Below are 17,590 nucleotides of genomic sequence, written 5' to 3' on the forward strand. Positions count from 1 at the left end.
CAGGCCTGCGGGGCCCTTGACCAAGGCTTGCCGTTCATGGACCTTCACTTGTTGCTGTGGATCATGGGAGAGAAGGGTGAAGGGACTGCTGTGGTGGGCCCGGCTCTGCGGACGGCTGTTCTCGGCGATGCTTTAGGCTGCAGAACCTGGTGCACGGTTTCCAGAAAGACACCTTAGCATTGGGGTTTGCTTTAAACCATATCAGACTTTACACAGGCGAGTACTCAGGGAAAAAAGAATCAAATGCAGTGCAGTGTGCAGGTGGTTTTGCGTCAGTGATGCACCAGCAGGTACTTTTCCTTGGCCTTTGTGCAAAAACAGATTTGAAGATGGATGTTTACTGTCTCCATATAGGTACCAGATGGGTGAGTGTGTGTTTGTACAAGCGAGTGTGGACACGTGTATTTACATGGGCACAGCCTTCTTTAGGAGAAAATTCAGGATCATTTTAGTGTTTGGAAAGGGGGACGCCGTCCTTCAGGAGCGTGTTGCCCTGCAGTGGAACTGCACGCCTCGTCCTCGGTGCTTGGGACTCGGCGACGTGTTCTTGGGTGACTCCCCCGTGTTTACATCTGCCTCTCTCTCGTGTGGGGGCCGCGCAGGCGTCGACGTTCCAGATGGCCATCCTGCTGCAGTACAACACGGAGGACGCCTACGCGGTGCAGCAGCTGACGGACAGCACGCAGATCAAAATGGTACCTGCCCCTCCGCCCCTTAGTCTCGCGGGCGCGGTGGGGAGGGGTGGGGAAGGCCGCATATTTCCCTATGAATTTGCTCTTCTTCCGGGATTTTAATACACCTTTCTTAAAACTTTAAATTTTTTTTGTATTTTTATAACACTTTATTTGAGTCAAACTGACTCAGAACATATCCTGGGGAGCAAGATCTCAAATGCTTGGGAGGATGACAGTTTTGCATCTTCCTTTCCACGTTTCACATTAAGGAAGGGGCAGGATTGGAGAAAGCCAGGTGGAGAGTGGGTTACAGGGTCATCAGCAAGGTCAGGTGCGCTCTCGAGGGCTCGCACCCTCTTCCAGGGACACCATCACTCTGGCATTTCAGCTGTGGTTCGGCCTCGATGCACAAGAACAGTGGGTGGGGCTGGCTGACAGCCTTTCCTGGAGCTGTGAGCCCAGAGTTTGACCGTCCACCACGAGCTGCCCAGTTTAGGGTTTAGGGTCAGAGCGCCCATGAGGTCACTTCCCACAGACCCATTTAGAAGGCTGTTTCAGCCTGGTGTAGCATGCGTGCACACACACGCACGCACGCACCACATGCTCTTCTCAGGTTCACTCAGCCCGTTCTTCGCCCCTCCCCAGCAAAGCTTTCCTTATCGCCAACTTAGATCTTCACTTATATTGTTGAGATAGATTTCACAGAAAACGGTGCATTTTAAAGCCTACAGTTGAGAAGTTTTTCACAAAGGCGCACGACCACCACCACTGTCCCAAACGTTGTCATCATCCCGGAGGGAGCCCGGCCCCCCGGGTCCACGGACCGCTTCCTGTCAGGGTGCCTGCTCTGAATACCGTGCACACAGAGTCCTGTCACACGTGGCTCCGTGCGCTCCCGCCTCACTCAGCCCGCGCATTCGTGTTGTGGCGCGGATGCACCTTTTAACTCCTTGTTTGTGGCTGAAATAGACTGCAGCGCGTGGACGGACCGTGTCGTGCTTACCCACTCACTGGCTGGTGGGCGGCGGGTCGGTCCTGCCTTTTGGTCGTTGCGGGTAACGCTGCAGTGAATGCTCAGATCCAGGCTTTCGTGTGGGCGCGTTTTCAGTTCCCTGGGTGACGCCCAGGTTGGGAATGGCTGGGTCAGAACAACTCACATTCACCTTGCCGGGGGCCACCAGACTGCTGCACAGCAGCCGCCCCTTCTGTCCCCGCGCCAGCAGGCCCTGCCGGCCCCGCGCCCTGGGCAGCATTCGCTGAAACCCGCTCTTCCATTCCAGCCGGGAGGGTGGGCGGGGTGCTGGTGGCTCGTCGTGGTGTCGATCGGCATTTCTCTGATGGCTGGTGACAGTGAATGTCCTCCCATGGCCATCTGCGCGTCTCCTTTGGAGACATGTCTGTCCAGACCTCTTGTCCACGCTTTAATCGGGTTTGTCTCCAGCGTTGCTTGGGGAGGTGTCTGTGCGTGTGCGTTCTGGAGCGAGGCCCCGACTCACACAGGTCTCCTCCCGCTCTGTGGGTCATCTGTTCCTTTCCTTTACCACGCGCAGCTTTAGCGCTTATGATGTCCACTTTATGTCCTCTTTTGTTGCTTGTGTTTTTGGTGCCATATTTAATTTAAGACTGTCCCTTCCCTCTTGATTGTGTCACCGACCCTCACGGGTCCAGGACTCCAGAGGGAGGCCCTTCTGCCACATCTCTCACACCGATGGAATGAGCCTGTGTTGTGGAGAGCGGAGCAGACTCTTGGGTCAAAGCACGCAGGAGGGCGAGCACGCAGGAGGGCAAGTTCGCGCTCAGGGGCGCCGCTGCACTTTGAGGGAATTGGGCAGGTTGTGAAGGGTTGGCAGGGGGGTGAGCGGGGAGGTGTGCGGGGTCAGGGTGGGGATTCCCAAGAAAAGGTGGGTGTGCTCAGAATTTCCGGGGAGTGTGCCTGGCCATGCATCACGTGCTTCTGCCCAGGGTGTGATGGTCGGCATGTAATGAAGCCAGCCGTGTCCACAGGTCCCTGGGGAGGGGCATCAGGCGCCATCCTGGATCCTCTCCTGCAGACCAGTTTCTTAGCTGCAGTCCTGGGGTTTCTCACCTGGTGCGTGCCAACAGGCTTAGCTCGCCCTGGCATTTCTGCGCGTTCCTGACAAGCACAGCCCACTCTTGTCGGGAGATATGGTGGGGAGTGAGGGAAGAGAAGGCGAGCCCTAACCCACGTGGCTCGGCTGGTGGCGTCCTGCAAACTGACCCGCTCAGGCGCGTGAGTGGGTTGCGGGCTCAGCCTCCAGTTCGGGTGTGTACTGGGGCAGTGGAAGGATGTTTCTCTCCCGCTCTCCTTCCCTTCCTCTGCAAGAATACGTAAGTAAAGTCTTTTGAAGAGGGAAAAGTAAACCAGAAAGTCAGTAGAAGTTTGAGGATTAACTAGGACTGTGGCGGCGCGGCCTGGCGGCAGCGGGTACAACCAACATCACAGCACCGGCTGTCCTTACGTGTGCGGAGTTTCCTGGGGTCTCGGTTGGTTCCACCATCTGTCCAGTGTCATCTTTGTGGCCGGTTGTCTGGTGGTGACTTTTGAAACTGAGGCTTCCAGCTGTGTCGGCTGTTCCCGGTCCCTTCCATTTCCACGTGAATCCAGAGGTAGCACGTTCCAGTGCTGCGGGACTGGTGGTGGGTCAGAGAGGGCGACCTCTGTCCTGGGCGGCTTTGGGGCATTGGTTACCTGTGCTTGGGTGTCCCCCGTGCTTGGGCTGGCTGTCTCCAGTCCTTTCAGCCACCGCTCGTAGTTGTCAGCGTGCTGCCCCTGTGCCCCCGTGGCTGAGATTACTCCTCGTCACTTTGTGACGTTCGTCGGTGGGCACGCTGTCCACTGCAGGTGGACAGACACAGCTGAGTATTGCAGGTTGGCCCTGTGCCCTGCAGCCAGGCTGCACCCACCTGGTGTCAGCCTTTTTGTGGACTCCTTAGGGCCTTTTTTTTTTTTTTTTAATATACAAATACACGACATCTGCAAATAGAGCTGTACTCTTCCTCTTCCCGTTCGGACATCCTTTTCTCCTTTCTCTCGCCTGCTGGCCCGGGGTAGGTTTCACCAGACGGCGGAGGCCCCTCCAGTTCCGAGCCCACTCGGTGTCTTCCCGGGAGAGCGCTGGACTGTGAGAGCGAGCCCACTCTGGGCGGAGACTTTGTGGCATCTATTGGTTCCTCGTGTCAGGCCTGCTGCCTGCTTGGGATACACCCCACGAGGCCACGGCATGTAGTGCCTTTTGTATTCTGCTGGGTTTGGTTTGCTGGAATCTTCCTGAGGATTCTTGGCTTCTGTATTCCTAAGGTGTATGGGGCGGCCTTTTCCTGGGGATATGCTGGCCTGGTCTCACTGTCTGCGTAACGCTGGTCTCACACAGCGCAGATTAGGCTTCCAGGTGGCCCAGGAGACCCTTGAAATTCCAATGCCAAAATGAGTTTGCTCCTTTGTACGGAAGGGTCTTTTCTCCTTCCCCTTCCTTCTACCCCCACCCGAGAGGGTGCTGAGGCGAGGTGGAGGCAAACCGCCCCAGACGCAGGGCGCTTGCTCTCTGGGCTGATGCGTGCCCTGGGTCCCCCTCACTGGCCCTCCAATCAGAGCTCTCCGCCGGGTCTCAACTAGTGCTCAGCGACGGAGCTGGCCCCTGGTGGGGACGGGCTTCAGGACAGGCCACTTCAACAGCCTCACCCCTGTGCCCTTGACCAGATGGCGCCCTGAAGACAAGGGCAGGGCCCTGTCTGTCCATCCGTCCGTCCGTCCATCCCTCCGTCTGTGGGTGAGGCCCTGGGTGTGGAGGAATCCAACCCTCTGCAGGGGATGGTGGGGGCAGGCGTGCTCTCCTTTCCTGGGAGCATGAAGCTGTGAAGCCCGAGGGAGACTGCAAGGGCTGCCCACCCGCTGTTGATGGGGAGGAGACGGCCCCAGGGCCGCGCAGTGTGCTAAGCGGTCACCAAAGGCCAGTGGACGGCGGGTCACCGCCTGAGCCCCGTAGTGTCCCTGGACAGAGCGTTCTTCTGGCCCTGCTGGAACACTCCCGCATCTCCTCCAGGGACCCCTGTGCCGGAGGGGCTGTCAGGCATCTGAGTGGACTGGTCTCTGTCAGTTTGATTCAGGGAGTCAGCCGAGCGGGGTCTCCGATTCCTACGTGCACCAGAGTCCTCAGCTGTCACTGTTGGGCGACTGAGGCTGGAAAGGGGGGATGCCACTTTCCAGTGAAGCTGCTGGGGGACACAGTGGGTTTAGGGAATCTCCAAAAGAACCATCTCTTTCCTCTGAGTTATTTGTCAGTTTGGGTGACATTGTTTTCCTATGGAAAAAATGGATTATGGGGTTGCCTGTGGTTTTTATTGCAGAGAAGACTTCATTTTCTCTTTAACTTACCCTTTTCTCTCTAATTGCAGGACATTTTGGCACAAGTTCTACAGATTTTATTGAAATCAAAGTTACTGGTATGTTTGTGCACTTTTTATGTTAAGTTACAAAAGGCCGTTTTCTGAGATTGTATAGTAACAGCTGTTTCCTTACAGGTCTTGGAAGACGAAAATGCGAATGTTGATGAGGTGGAATTGAAGCCAGATACCTTAATAAAATTATACCTTGGTTATAAAAAGTAAGGAAACCTGCTGACTCGGTGGTCCCCAGCCCGCGGGCACATGAACGGCTGTCCCTGCAGACGGCCGGGAGCGGGCTCAGTGCAGGCATGGTGGCCTCGGGCATCATGTGACGATTCTAGGTGTTTCTGCATTTAACTGTTGGGGGTTTGGGTTTTTTCTTACGGCAAATAAGTCTCCAAATAATTCACTTAGAAGTTTGGACCTCTGTGTCCAAGCGTCCTGATTCATCTCTCCTAACACAATTGGAGGGAGCCGGTGGAGGGCCAGCATGCAGCGCCCCGGGACCCGGGGCAGAGCCACTTGGGGTTCGGTTGGAGGGCCAGTTTGCCAAGCTCGGGGCGGTCACCCCCGCCCTGCATCCTCCCCGCCTGCCTTGTCAAAGGACAGTGTGACATCATCTCCTTGACTTCCTTGACAGTAAGAAGTTAAGGGTTAACATCAACGTGCCCATGAAAACCGAGCAGAAGCAGGAACAAGAGACCACACACAAAAACATCGAGGAGGACCGCAAGCTGCTCATTCAGGTGACCAGCATGTCCATTCCCCCGGGGGCGGGTAGTTCTGTGTGGGGCCAATGGAACAACATGCAGGAGCAAATCAGTGGGGCGAGCCCAGATGCGAGGGGAGGAGCCTGTTGATGGCGGGGTTGGGCAGCTGCTATGGCCAGAAGACCAGCCTCCTCTCCTTTTTCAATGGTCTGTGGTTGGGGCAAGTTAGTAGAATTGCTCCGAAGACCAAGCGTAGGTGGGTAGGTAGCCCGCTCACCTGCAGTATGTCTCCTGGGAGGGCCTGGCTGCTCGGAGGCTGGCTGGCAGGGGTCAGGTGTTCGCTCTGCTCATCCTGCAGGCGGCCATCGTGAGGATCATGAAGATGCGGAAGGTCCTAAAGCACCAGCAGCTGCTCGGGGAGGTGCTCACGCAGCTGTCCTCTCGGTTCAAGCCGCGGGTCCCCGTCATCAAGGTACAGGGCTCGCGTGATGGGCGATGGGGAGACTTTTTTAGAAGAGGTGGAGCTAGGAGCGGGTCTTTCCTAAAGAGGGGCCTGCTTACCCGCGAGCAGTAGCTTCTGCAAGAGAAAACGGACTTCCTTTTTAAAACTTCCGTGGACGTCCGGAGAGGAGTGTGGAATCTAAGTGCTCAGCTAGCTGGTCTTCTCCACGTGAACACGCTGGTACCCCGACACCAGCTGCAGAGTGTAGTGGCAGCCGGCCCACCAGAGGCCCCCAGGGGGCCGCCGGCCATGCTGTTGGTGCATCAGCGTGGAGGTCTCCGGAACTGGAGTTCCCGCTGTCAGTGTTCGAGTCGTTTGCCATGGGGGGACTCCCGGTGACTGCCATTCAGCTCCTCTCTGGCTGGGATGGTTTGAAATAGAAGCAAAGTGGCCTTCCTTTCTGGGGCCACTGGGCAGATGACAGCCAGTGCAGAGTTGCAGCTGGGAGGTGACTCCCGATAGTGCCGGGGTCACACTGGGAGCCAGGGCATCCCACCCCCCATTCCCTGCCAGTGTGAAGGGCGCCAGGCGGCCCCACACAGGGAGACAGGTCCTGAGCCACAGGCCAACGGGTCCACAAGGGGACCCTGCTCCTGCTGGGCTCGCCAAGGTGGGGGTGCCGGTCTCAGCTATGACGATAAATGTTTTTCTTCACTGCCTCTTCCTTCTTAAAATGACGCCCAGAAATGCATTGACATTCTGATCGAGAAAGAGTACTTGGAGCGAGTGGACGGGGAAAAGGACACCTACAGCTACTTGGCTTAGCCCTTGGCAGAGGGGCTGTGCCGCCGCGGACGACAGCGGTCCCCAGCAGCTGCCGCCCCCCGGGCCCTCCCTTTCCGACCGAGACCAGGACTCCCCTCGGCCGGCCAGCTGTACGTCAGAACCGCTCAGGATCGATACATTTCCAGTCTGTAAATAAGGACACCAATGCCATTTAACCTAATTTAAGAACAGAGGGAACGCACCTCCCGTGCTGAGGGCTGCATGCTACTGCATTTCAATCAACCCATCGGCTGCGTGCTCACCGCTGCCGGCCCGCAGCGCCTCGGCGTCGGCAGCACTCGGAGAGGCGTCTGGACGGACCCGCGTGTAACCTGCTCGGAAAACCATTTGTATAGTGTGTTTCATTTTTTAATGTGTGGAAATAAAGAAAATTAAAGGATTTCTGTACAAGTTGCATTTGGTTTTGTTTTCAGTTTTACTAATTTCTATATGTAAATATAAGGTCCAACGATTGTGCAAATTTACATTCCCAGTGTCTTCCTGTAGCCTAACATGCTGCATTCTTTAGATCGATTTCTTTTTGAGATCTTAACATTGTAAGCGCCCTTGTAATTTTTTTTTCCCAGACAAGGGTGGTCATTTCTGTGGCTTCCTCCCGTGACTTGAATATGGCATGTGAGATTCAGTGACACGCTGATTTGGTATGAACGAGTTAACCCTCTGACCTCCTGACCTGGGAAACAGGTCCCCTTCTCACAGGTGGGGACACTGAGGAGAAGAGGGCGCTTGGCCCTAGTGCGTGGTGGCGCAGGGAGGGACGTGGGTGGCCAGCTGCGGGCTGCCACTCTGCCGCTGCGGCTGGGAGGCTACAGAGCAAGCACCGGCCCTGGAGGTGCTGTGCGGCCCATGGCTCCTCCATTCCAGTTCTAACCAGTTAAAACACAAGAAGCCACAGTTCAAGACGCACTAGGGCTGCTCCTGGGGAACTCCCGGGATCCCAGCAAGCAGCAGAAGTCGCCGCCATCCCTGACTGAGGAGCCCCTGTGGTAGGACCACCTTTGGCTCTCAAGATACCTGCTGGTGAGTTGGCATGTTCCCAGCTGGGTGCCCCCGAGGAGAAGACCTGCTCCCAGCGTGGGGGCCTGGGCTCCAGCCCGCTTGTCCCCCTAACTCCTCTCTCGTCCTCTGGCCGCAGTCAGCCCCATGGTCGATGCGTCACATCTCTCGCTTTCTGGCAGGAAGACAGAAGACAGGGAGCCGGGAGCAAGACCTCCCGAGCAGGCTCAGCTCTTGGCTCTTGCGGGTTCATGTTCCTCCTAAACCTCAAAGTTATAAACGTAGAAGGCAGCACAGCCAAAGGAATACACAAAAGTAAAGTTCTTAAGAGTTTCTTGGGGAGGTCTAGCATGTAACAGGTTTTTTTAAAAGGTTTAAAAAAAGTTACAGGATATAAAAAGTAATAAAACTAAGCACTTAGGTAATAGTTTCCACACTTATTTATAAATATCTTTCTAAACGATTCCCAGACAAAAGCAGGGTGACCACCCAGGGACACCTCCCCACCCCCCAATCCTGAGGGCCCAGGGCCCCATGACTGGGGAGTGAGGCCGCAGCACACCTTGCCTCCCCATGGCTCCTGTCCTGGCCTCTGGGACAGGTACACCCGGGAGCCAGGACCAGAACTTGGGTTGAGCCCTGGTGTGAGGGTGGGAAGTCATTCAGTGAGATCCCGAGGCCGCCCTTGAGTCCCTCCAGGACCGGAGTGCCCTGGGGTCAGCCCCTCAGCCAAGTGAGGACATTTGAAACAGGCAGCCAAGGACCAGGGCTGGGTGACCAGTCTCCCCACATCCTCTGATTCCGTCCTTGTGCCTGCCCCTCGCCTTAGGCAACTGCTGCTTAACGGGGCAACTCATGGCTTTTTATCACTTTACTCCCCAAATTAGGTCCTCGCCTAACAAGGATGGTCAGGGGCCTCCACACGCAAGCCTGCCTGCTGAGAGAGGCAGAGAGACACTGACACAGAGTCTCCTGGGGAGACCTGGCTGCTCTGAACTCCCTGCGCAGCACCACTCTGCGGAAGGCCGGCCCCAGGCGGGTCAGAGGCCTTCTGGGCGTGGGTGGGACCACAGGCCGGCCCCCAGGCAGCGCCTCTGTGGGGCACTGAGACACTGGCCCAGTAGCCGGGGAGGGTGGAACAGCTGACACGGAAACGAGCAGCACCTGGGATTTAAAACACTTTCACTGATGGGTCAGATCACTCTAAGATGACCAGCCTCGCTGCTGAACACTGGTGTCTAATTTCCAGAAAAAAACAGGATTTTACCACATGCAGGTGAAGACCTGCTGCCGGACCTGTTCGAGTTGAACCCGCTTCTGAAGACTTTCCCTGGGTTGCAGCAGCCACTGCAGCTCGGCTGAGTGCTAGTTTGAGGCGATCTCCCTGCATCTCTCCCCGGTCGCCCAGTGGCCGCCCAGGTGGTAACAATCATAGAGGTGAGTGGACTCACTTTTAAACCACTTCGTGAGGCGGGGAGTATTTGCACAAGACTGCCTACTGTGATGCACTGGAGCCTCGCGCGTCTACTGCAAGGGGCTGAGGGCCTACCAGCTCATTCCCGTAGGAGCCCAAGCTCCCACGTGGACCCTCTCTTGCCTGCCTGTCTGCAAGTCTACACGCGACTTTGTGGGGCAGGGGCAGCCATCAGACACCTGGGCACAGGTGGAATCAGGGCTCCAAGTCACTGGGCACACAGGAGGCTGGAGGCCGAATGCACCAACAATATTGAGAAATAAGTGGCACTTTCTGGGTAGATGATTATAATTGGCATTTGAAAATATAAATTATACTGATTGAAAAGAATGGAGACAAGTGCTGCCTGGAATGGGGTCGGGGCTGCTAGAGCCACAGGTGATCTTCATGAGGCTCTGCAACTGTTAGGGGAAAACCTCAGGGACCAGCTGGGCCACCTGCTGTCCGAGAGCAATGTAACACCCACCGTTTGGGCCATCTGTATTCTGCTACAATACCTGGTACAACTTCCCGACTTCCGGGCTCCTCTGATAAGGAAATTGACCACAGTAGCGAGTTCCCACCAGTGGGCCACAGGAGTCTTAAAAATACACGATTCTAGCCTGTTTAGTCAGGGGCACTGACCTCTCTTCCCTTAGGGTGTCAAATTAAAAAATGACAGCAGCCAACACAATAGCAGCTGTCAGGTATGAATGAATCAAAATTACTTTTTTAGGTCAGATCGGCAAAGAGTATTTCCTGGCAAGGAGCCACAGAATCCTAGTACTGAGTTCTTGTGTGCCATGCGCTGAAAAAGGCTGAAAATCCCTGGTGTGCAGTAATCCTGGTGGGGGAGGGGGCATGGGAAGGAGGGGAAAAAGCGTATGTTGTTAAACGTAGCTTTTTCTGGTCATTTTATCTTTGTTAATTGGGCATTTGAGTACATCTTGCCCTGAACCCCTCCCCCCACACTGGCCCCCATATAAAGGAAAGTCGCCCAGGATCCCACGGGACGGGGCGGGTGTGTGTTGGGTGTCCCTGGTAGCGAGTCTGTCAGGAAGAGGCACGTGTCCAGCCAGGGCACAGAAAGCCTGCTGTGTGTCGACAGTGACTGTTGCCCATCAGTGCGCCTTTTCATGTGCCCGGGCACTGCGTTCAGGTCTGTTGTGTGTTCAGTGAGCGGAACCTCCCTGGACACCAGGTGCCACCACCCAGCTGTGTGCACCTGGGGGCGGCTAGCAGTGGCCAGAAAGAGCACGTGTCATAGAGGCCACTGGGCTGAGCATCTCAGGGGTCCCAGGCACCCAGGGTGGAGCGTGGCTATGCACGGTGAGCCTGGAGGGGGGGTGTTGTTCTTCCATGTGATGTAGTAAGCAACAGCCAACCGAGCACATGGCACTGTCCCCTGGCCAGAGGGGCTGAGACTAACCTGGGAGGTGGATGTGTTTGCTGGCAAACCGCAGTGGGGACTTTGCCACGGCTCGTGCACTGGTGTGACACTAACCACAGCGTGTCTTCAGCGCTTGCATAATTGGGACTGAAGTCTTATAGATGATCATATTACAGGTCAAAAAGCAAGTACACACAGATCAACTACAGCCAATTCCAGAGGTGCCCACAGCACAGGTCAGTGAGTCTTGGGAGGTGCTGGAACACCGTCTCGGTGGCCGAGGGGTTCCCGTGACACTTCAGGAAGCTAGAAAACTAGTTTGCTTACGGACTAAGGAACCCCCCTCCGGCCCGGCCCGCACACGGCTGGCTTCCGAAGGCGAGGGTCCAAAGAACTCGGAGCGCCCCAAGGCCAAGGCTGTCATCAGGCTGCAGATGGAGGCTCCTGGGTACCTGTCCCGGCCACTCAGCTGACCTCCCACCCCACCCCCGGTCTCAGGATGCAGGTAGCGTTATTCACTTAGTTATTAATAGTCAATAGTAAGTATAACTAGGCAAAATATACAGTGTCACATGTATACTACACTTGCACATATGAAAAAGTAGGGTTATAACGAGGTACAAACGATACAATAAACTGTTCTGTGACTCACGACTGTAAACCCACTTTTGCCAACCCCCGTGTTCAACGTGTCATGTTGTGATTAAGCAGATTAATACTAATAAGCAAAACCAAAAGCGTTCAATGTGAGCATTCATTCTTCTCGGACACGTTCCTTTTCTAAAATCAGCTGAAGGCTCATGATGGATGCCAACCAACCACAGGCAGAAGTTCAAGTATTCTTTATTCAAAGTTGAAAAATGTACCATACTGCATTATTGCAAAAATTCACTGGTACAAAACACTTTTGCAGCTGGTGAGAAGGCAATAAAAAGTTGATTTTTAAACTCATTACTATAAATTATTCTTACAGTACTTTGCAAATTCAGAAATTCAAACTGCATTTTCTTTTTCTACGTCGCCCACAGTACTCAAGGGTCCTGAAGCTAAAGGCAGCTGTTCCGGAGGAGGAGGGGGAGGTAGCAGAGGTCAAGGGATCTCCATCTCTCGTTCGATGCCCACGTACTTCAGCGCATCGGCCTGGCTGTATCTGAAAGAGCAGAAGACAGGCATGGCTGCAGCCCATCCAGGTGAGTGTGAGCACAGCCACGCACTGCAGAGAAAGGCTCACACGCCCATTGTGCCCTCGGCACTACCGCACTGCTTTAGAGCAAGAGTGACAGCACGCGGGCCCCAGGTCACAAAGTACTCAGAACGCTGACATGGAGCTTCTGAATGGGACGTGTGCTCAGCCATGAGGTTCACCCAGGCTTCCACCTGCCTGCCTTCACGTAAGTGGTAGGCAGCCTGTCAGCCTGACCCTCAGCCAGGAGGTAAATGGCCGGCCTGGTGCCTAATGCTGGAACACACCAGGGGCCCCATGTCCTCAGCCACGGAGACCCAGAGTGTCACCCCTAGGGAGAACATCGGCCAATAGTGCCTTAAGTGTGCCTGTGCCGGAACATCACAGACACGCCGAGCACACCCTCGAGGCCAGCAGGTGGCCACACCCAGCTCCTGCGGCAGGGTGAAAAACGGGGCTTCCTACATTCTTTCTATTCTGTTTTTTAAAAGAACCAGTGCTTGTATAATGGAAACTATATCCTCTAACTCCTGCCAATGCCCAAGGCAAAGAATGACCCAAAATTAGTCCCTCCAACAACACAGGCCCAGTGAAGAGCAGAAAGACAGCCTTTGTCCCCGGTTCCCAGTCCAGAGGAAAAGCCCTTGGGTTACACCAGAGTTGCCCTGTCACTAACCTGTAATCAAAAAACAGCTCTTCTCCAGTCTGGATGGCTCTCTTGGCAAAGATCCCTATCCTGTGGTCACCGTTCACCATCATCACTGCAAGGAGACACAAGGGTGAGGGAGGGAGGGGCTCAGGGACCCGCGCGCTGGGGCTGGTGGACTGTGTGGCTGCAGGCGTCCTGAGTCCAGAAGCACCTACCTTTTGCATAGCAATTTGGATTGACTGAATGATTCGCAAAACGAATTTTGTTACCCTTGCGGGTTGCGTCCACCACAAAATCTAAAGAAAAAAATGAGCGCAATTCAGTGAAAAATTGCAGTTTTAGATCAATAAACACTAAGTTACTACAATTCTAGAAATACTCGGGGTTTGCCTTCAGAAGCAAGTAAATCATGCAGCCAACACTCAGTATGAAATGACATTCGTAAGAAAATGCTGCTCTAGGTAAAATTAATTGCTAATTCAGGATACCTGTCGCACAAATACTGTTACCTAAATGTAAATATGTATTAGCAAAATATTGCAAATGGAATCTGACTTAAATTCTTCACAACATTAAGAAAATAAGCATTTTCACAGCTAAAATTAATCTTTATTCTGTTTGTGGAGCCTGTGAACAGAAAACTGTCCTCATTTCAGCCAAGGGTCACTGAAACACCTTGCGTACAATACCTGCTCCTCGTCGCAGATCTACCCGTCCCCAAGACTCCAGCCCCTCTGTTCTCTGCCCACTGACGTCACTTGGGAAGCCGCGTCCTTCAGCCCCCACTCCCAGTCCTCCAGGAACGCCCGGAAGTGTTGGAGGGGCTCCGAGACACAATGCGCCCAGCTGGCTCCAGACCCCAGCCGTCAAGATGCAGCAGTGGGCACCCTAGCATCTCGTGTGGCTCTGAGACCACGTCCTCTGAACCAGAGCCACTCGGCCACAAAGGGTTCCTCCCCGCAAGTGACAGCAGCAGCCCACGCGTACACCTCTGCTGGAGAGGGAGAGCCGCCAGCTCGAGTGTGGACAAGGGCTCCCAGTGCCACGCAGACCCCGCAGGCCTGGCTCATAAACATACCGTTGTTCAAGTTGAAGAGAAAGCTGCACATGTATTTATCATACACTTTCCCTCGTCTGTCGGCTTCATCTTGAGAAATTATCTGAGGACAAAGAGGACAAGGCGGCGCCGGGTTTAGGCGAGCAAACCTGGTGGGGGCACGCACACACGCTCCTCAGCAGAGCTGGCCCTTCCTGAACTCAGTCTGCATGCTGGTCTGTCGGAGAAGGGTGGACTTCGACCCAGAAGCACTTCCCCATCAAAGGAAGTAGACTTGGAGAAAGCGACTAACGAACAACTTTTCTACCGAATGGAAAATTCCAAAGGTGGCTTTTTCCTGACTCCACAACTGAACAGCCTAAGATAAAGGACACTCACTGCTGGGTCCTCGAATGAGGCTGTAGGTTAAGTAGGACAGACTCTTCCCGTGCAAACCTCCTGTTTCCCCCGCCTGTCCCCAGAGAAAGCTAAATGTGACCAGGACTGAAGCAGTCCAGTGACCAAGCAAACCAAACCCACAAGCACAAGTCCGGGCCAGAAAGGGCATGCTGTACCCACTCATTTCTGACCGGCCCGCTGGGTGTGCCCGGGGCGCCCCAGAAGGCGGCTGCACGCGGGAGCACTGCCGGCTCTGGCCTTACCTCCCCGCAGTACTCCGAGATGAACTCGTTTTTCTGGACAGGGTCTTTGATGAAAATGCCCCAGCCTGCCACATCGGACGGCGCCAGCAGGAGATGCTAGAGGATGGAGCACAGTGGTTTAGTCAGAGCGGAGCGAAGAGGCCGGCTGACACGTGAGGCTGCAAGGTGAGCGTGAACCCTCAGGCCCCTTCTCTAGTCGGTCAGCAGGAAGCCACCTAGGGCCTTGAATTCAGCACCTGAACTGAGAGGTCAGCGTTCCCCCTTTCGTCCAAGGGGCTGACCGACTGCAAGAACAACACTTCAGGTTTTTGTAAATAAACAGAATGTAAGCTCTACCTCCCCCAAAAAAACATAATGGTGTTGGGCCTTCTGATGGCCATCCAACAGGGCACCTACGAGGGCTGCCCTTGCACTTCCTGCCCTTTCTTCAGCCCTTGACCCCCTTAATGGTTCACTTCCAATGTGAATTTCACATGAGGGCACCGAATCTGCCTGTCTCCACACCTCCCCACACTTCCTCTATCACCAGCTCCTCCACTTCCCGTTCAGGCCCCTGGCTGCATTAGTCCCACCAAAGCCAAGCTCAGCTGTTTCTGCACAGCAGCTCCTCAGAGACAACCTGGAGAACTGCCAGGAGGTGGTGTCACATCTCGCTAGCCCTTCCGTTCCTTTCCCTTTCCGTTCCCTTCCGTTCTCAGCAGATGCCAAGATGACAAACACAGCCAGTTCTAGTTAGGGTACATTGGGAATGAACTCCTTGCTCTGCACCGGGTTCATTCTGACACAGTCCTCCCAAACTTCCTTGTGTCTTTCAGAAAGGCTGCTGATCACCCAAGCTCCCAGTCTGTTCTTACTCTCATCCAGCTCCGACTCCCATCAGGGGACTTCCCAAAACAACTCCCTGATCAGAAGCTAAATTAGCTGAATAACACTGGGAAGCTGGGAAGCAAATGCAACCCAGTTGGTAGGAAAGTAGATACAGCTGTTTCCCGAGTTCAAAGGCGTGCCAGGGTGAAGAGCACTGCCCCTTTCTGGGCAGAGCTGACCCTACAAGGTGAGTGAGTACGGGGTGGGAGGACGCATGATAGGATTTCAGGGCTCATCACGGGTGTGCCTTGGGGAACTGTAGCGCATGACCGTGACAGCAGGACCTCGATGGATGTGACTACCCAGGGAAAAGCTGTCTGAACACTCGGAAACACCAGAGCCAAAAATCAAGCCACTACCAGAACCAGAACTCCTGGTGGAAGGGGCGGGGCTGCTAGCTGCACATGTGAGCTCTCCGCCTCATCGCAGGCAGCAGGGACCCAAAGCGGAGGGAATGGCGGGGCCTGGGGCTTCTGCTCCTGTCAGGTCCTCTGACTCTGGGTTCCCTAACCTAGAACACGGGGCTGATGAGGGTGCTGCCTCAGGGAGCTACAAGGACTGATAACACATGGCACTTACCCCAGTGCCAGCTACATATTAAGTAATGCCAGGTGTTATTATAGAAATGATTAATTGAAGAAATGCACCATCTACCCTAAAAAAGTAAGACATCAGTGCATGTGGGCAGTGTCCTCTGCTCGGTGGTCGCTGCAATTAAAAATCACCTGCATGTACCCCCAGTTATGTGATTCCCGGCTGTGATGTTTCCAAGGTTATTAAAAGGACAAAGTCCGCAAAAACTACTGTGGGAAATTTCATCTCTTGCTCTGCACAAAAAGGAAACTTGGCTACTATTTTAAAGAATCTATATTCTGATAGGAACACCATTATTTGCATTAAGGAGACTAAAATGATTAGTTTCCTTAACTAAAAGAGAAATTCAGCCCTGGCTGGTGTGGCTCAGTGGATTGAGTGCTGGCCTGTGAACCAGGGGGGTCGCCAGTTCGATTTCCATTCGAGGCACATGCCTGGGTTGTAAGCCAGGTTAGATCACCTGTTGGGGGGGGGCACATGGGTGGCACCCACACATTGATATTTCTCTCCTTGTCTTTCTTCCTTCCTTCCCCTTCGTATAAAATGGATAAATAAAATCTTTTTTAAAAATTTCAAATCATCTACTAAACTAGAAAAAAACACCTCTTACTCCAAACCTGAAGCTAGTAACAGCGCCTGTCTGAATAGAGGAAGCTGCTCCTGGTCCCTCCCACTCTACAGAGGCCAAGGCCACGGCCTAGGAGCTCAGCAACCGCCCCGCCCCCGCCCAGGCCTTTTCCTCAGTGATTATTGCTCTTCCGCCCCCATTAATGGAGTGAGTCGACTGGTCCGGTCCGGCCACAACCCCCGTCCCGGGCCCTACCTTCTTGGAGCCCCGCTGGATGCTGCAGTTCTTGCAGGACACGTTCTTGCTGTCCCAGTGGTCAGCAGCCCCACAGGTGAGACACAGGTCGGGGTCGCACTCCCGCACGGCCAGGTAGCAGGGGCACTGCTTGGTGTTGCACTGCGCTTTGCAGCGGCAGCCAGGAAAGCGGTTCTGACCTGCAGAGACCAGCTCCGCCATTACCGTGGTGTGAGGGCATGGAGCCCTCACAGCAGCCTCCCTGTCCCACTGTACCCGAGGGGAAGCACCCTGTGTGTCCAAGCTTCACATGTGGCTTCAATCCGTGGAAGGAATCACCACCCTGATGACAAGTTCCTCTGTGCTGAGCACTGAACCCCCCAATTCAGACAGCTCCCAGTGCCCACAAAGTACCTGGGTAGCTACTCCTAGATTCCTCTCACATTCTGGGCCAGCGTTACTATGATTTAATTTAAACCACCGAAGAAAAACAGCTCCTTTAGTCCCATTTTGCCTAACCTGTCCGCCTGACACACGTCAGCCAGGACACTGGCTGGACACGGGCACGGGGGGCTCTGGGCCCCTGCACTCTGGATCTCCCCAAGGAAAACCAGCAGGAGCCGCCACGCCGTGTCGACTTCACTTACTATTTTAATTCTCATGCAATTGCATCGCAGCAACAGATACTTACACTCTGAACTACACTGACAAAACTTTTCACAAAAATTCTGTGCTATCACGCAAGGGCACGAACTGTCGCAAGGCTGCCGTGGATGGTCGCAGGGCTGGTAGTTGTAAACGTGGTTAGAGGAGCCGTCTGCATCAAGACAACAGCGTGCGGGTCAATCGGCAGTGGGAGGGGAACACGCACGAGCGAGAACA

General features: G+C 54.5%; 2 protein-coding genes across 14 annotated transcripts in view; one reads left to right on the forward strand and one right to left on the reverse strand.

Moving 5' to 3' along the window:
- The window catches only part of CUL1 (cullin 1), an 88,144-nt gene extending 80,672 nt beyond the window's left edge, over positions 1-7,472 (forward strand). For all 3 annotated transcript variants that reach the window (XM_053926063.2, XM_053926062.2, XM_024564445.3), the window contains 6 exons: positions 603-695; positions 5,088-5,135; positions 5,214-5,296; positions 5,719-5,824; positions 6,147-6,260; positions 6,975-7,472. In XM_053926063.2, coding sequence (XP_053782038.1) covers positions 603-695; positions 5,088-5,135; positions 5,214-5,296; positions 5,719-5,824; positions 6,147-6,260; positions 6,975-7,055 — 525 coding nt within the window. In that variant the 3' untranslated portion in view covers positions 7,056-7,472. The remainder of the gene's footprint in view (positions 1-602; positions 696-5,087; positions 5,136-5,213; positions 5,297-5,718; positions 5,825-6,146; positions 6,261-6,974) is intronic.
- Positions 7,473-11,742: 4,270 nt separating this feature from the next.
- Positions 11,743-17,590, reverse strand: part of EZH2 (enhancer of zeste 2 polycomb repressive complex 2 subunit) — a 69,371-nt gene continuing 63,523 nt past the window's right edge. For 9 of the 11 annotated variants that reach the window (XM_053926820.1, XM_053926817.1, XM_053926823.1 and 6 more), the window contains 7 exons: positions 17,400-17,525; positions 16,730-16,908; positions 14,446-14,541; positions 13,826-13,907; positions 12,963-13,043; positions 12,775-12,859; positions 11,743-12,065 (listed from right to left, as the gene is read on the reverse strand). In XM_053926820.1, the coding sequence (XP_053782795.1) occupies positions 12,005-12,065; positions 12,775-12,859; positions 12,963-13,043; positions 13,826-13,907; positions 14,446-14,541; positions 16,730-16,908; positions 17,400-17,525 (710 nt within the window). In that variant the 3' untranslated portion in view covers positions 11,743-12,004. The remainder of the gene's footprint in view (positions 12,066-12,774; positions 12,860-12,962; positions 13,044-13,825; positions 13,908-14,445; positions 14,542-16,729; positions 16,909-17,399; positions 17,526-17,590) is intronic. The other 2 variants (XM_053926821.1, XM_045198751.2) reach the window with 1 other exon arrangement.

The sequence above is a fragment of the Desmodus rotundus genome, chromosome 6 (assembly GCF_022682495.2).
Source record: "Desmodus rotundus isolate HL8 chromosome 6, HLdesRot8A.1, whole genome shotgun sequence".
Classification (NCBI taxonomy): domain Eukaryota; kingdom Metazoa; phylum Chordata; class Mammalia; order Chiroptera; family Phyllostomidae; genus Desmodus; species Desmodus rotundus.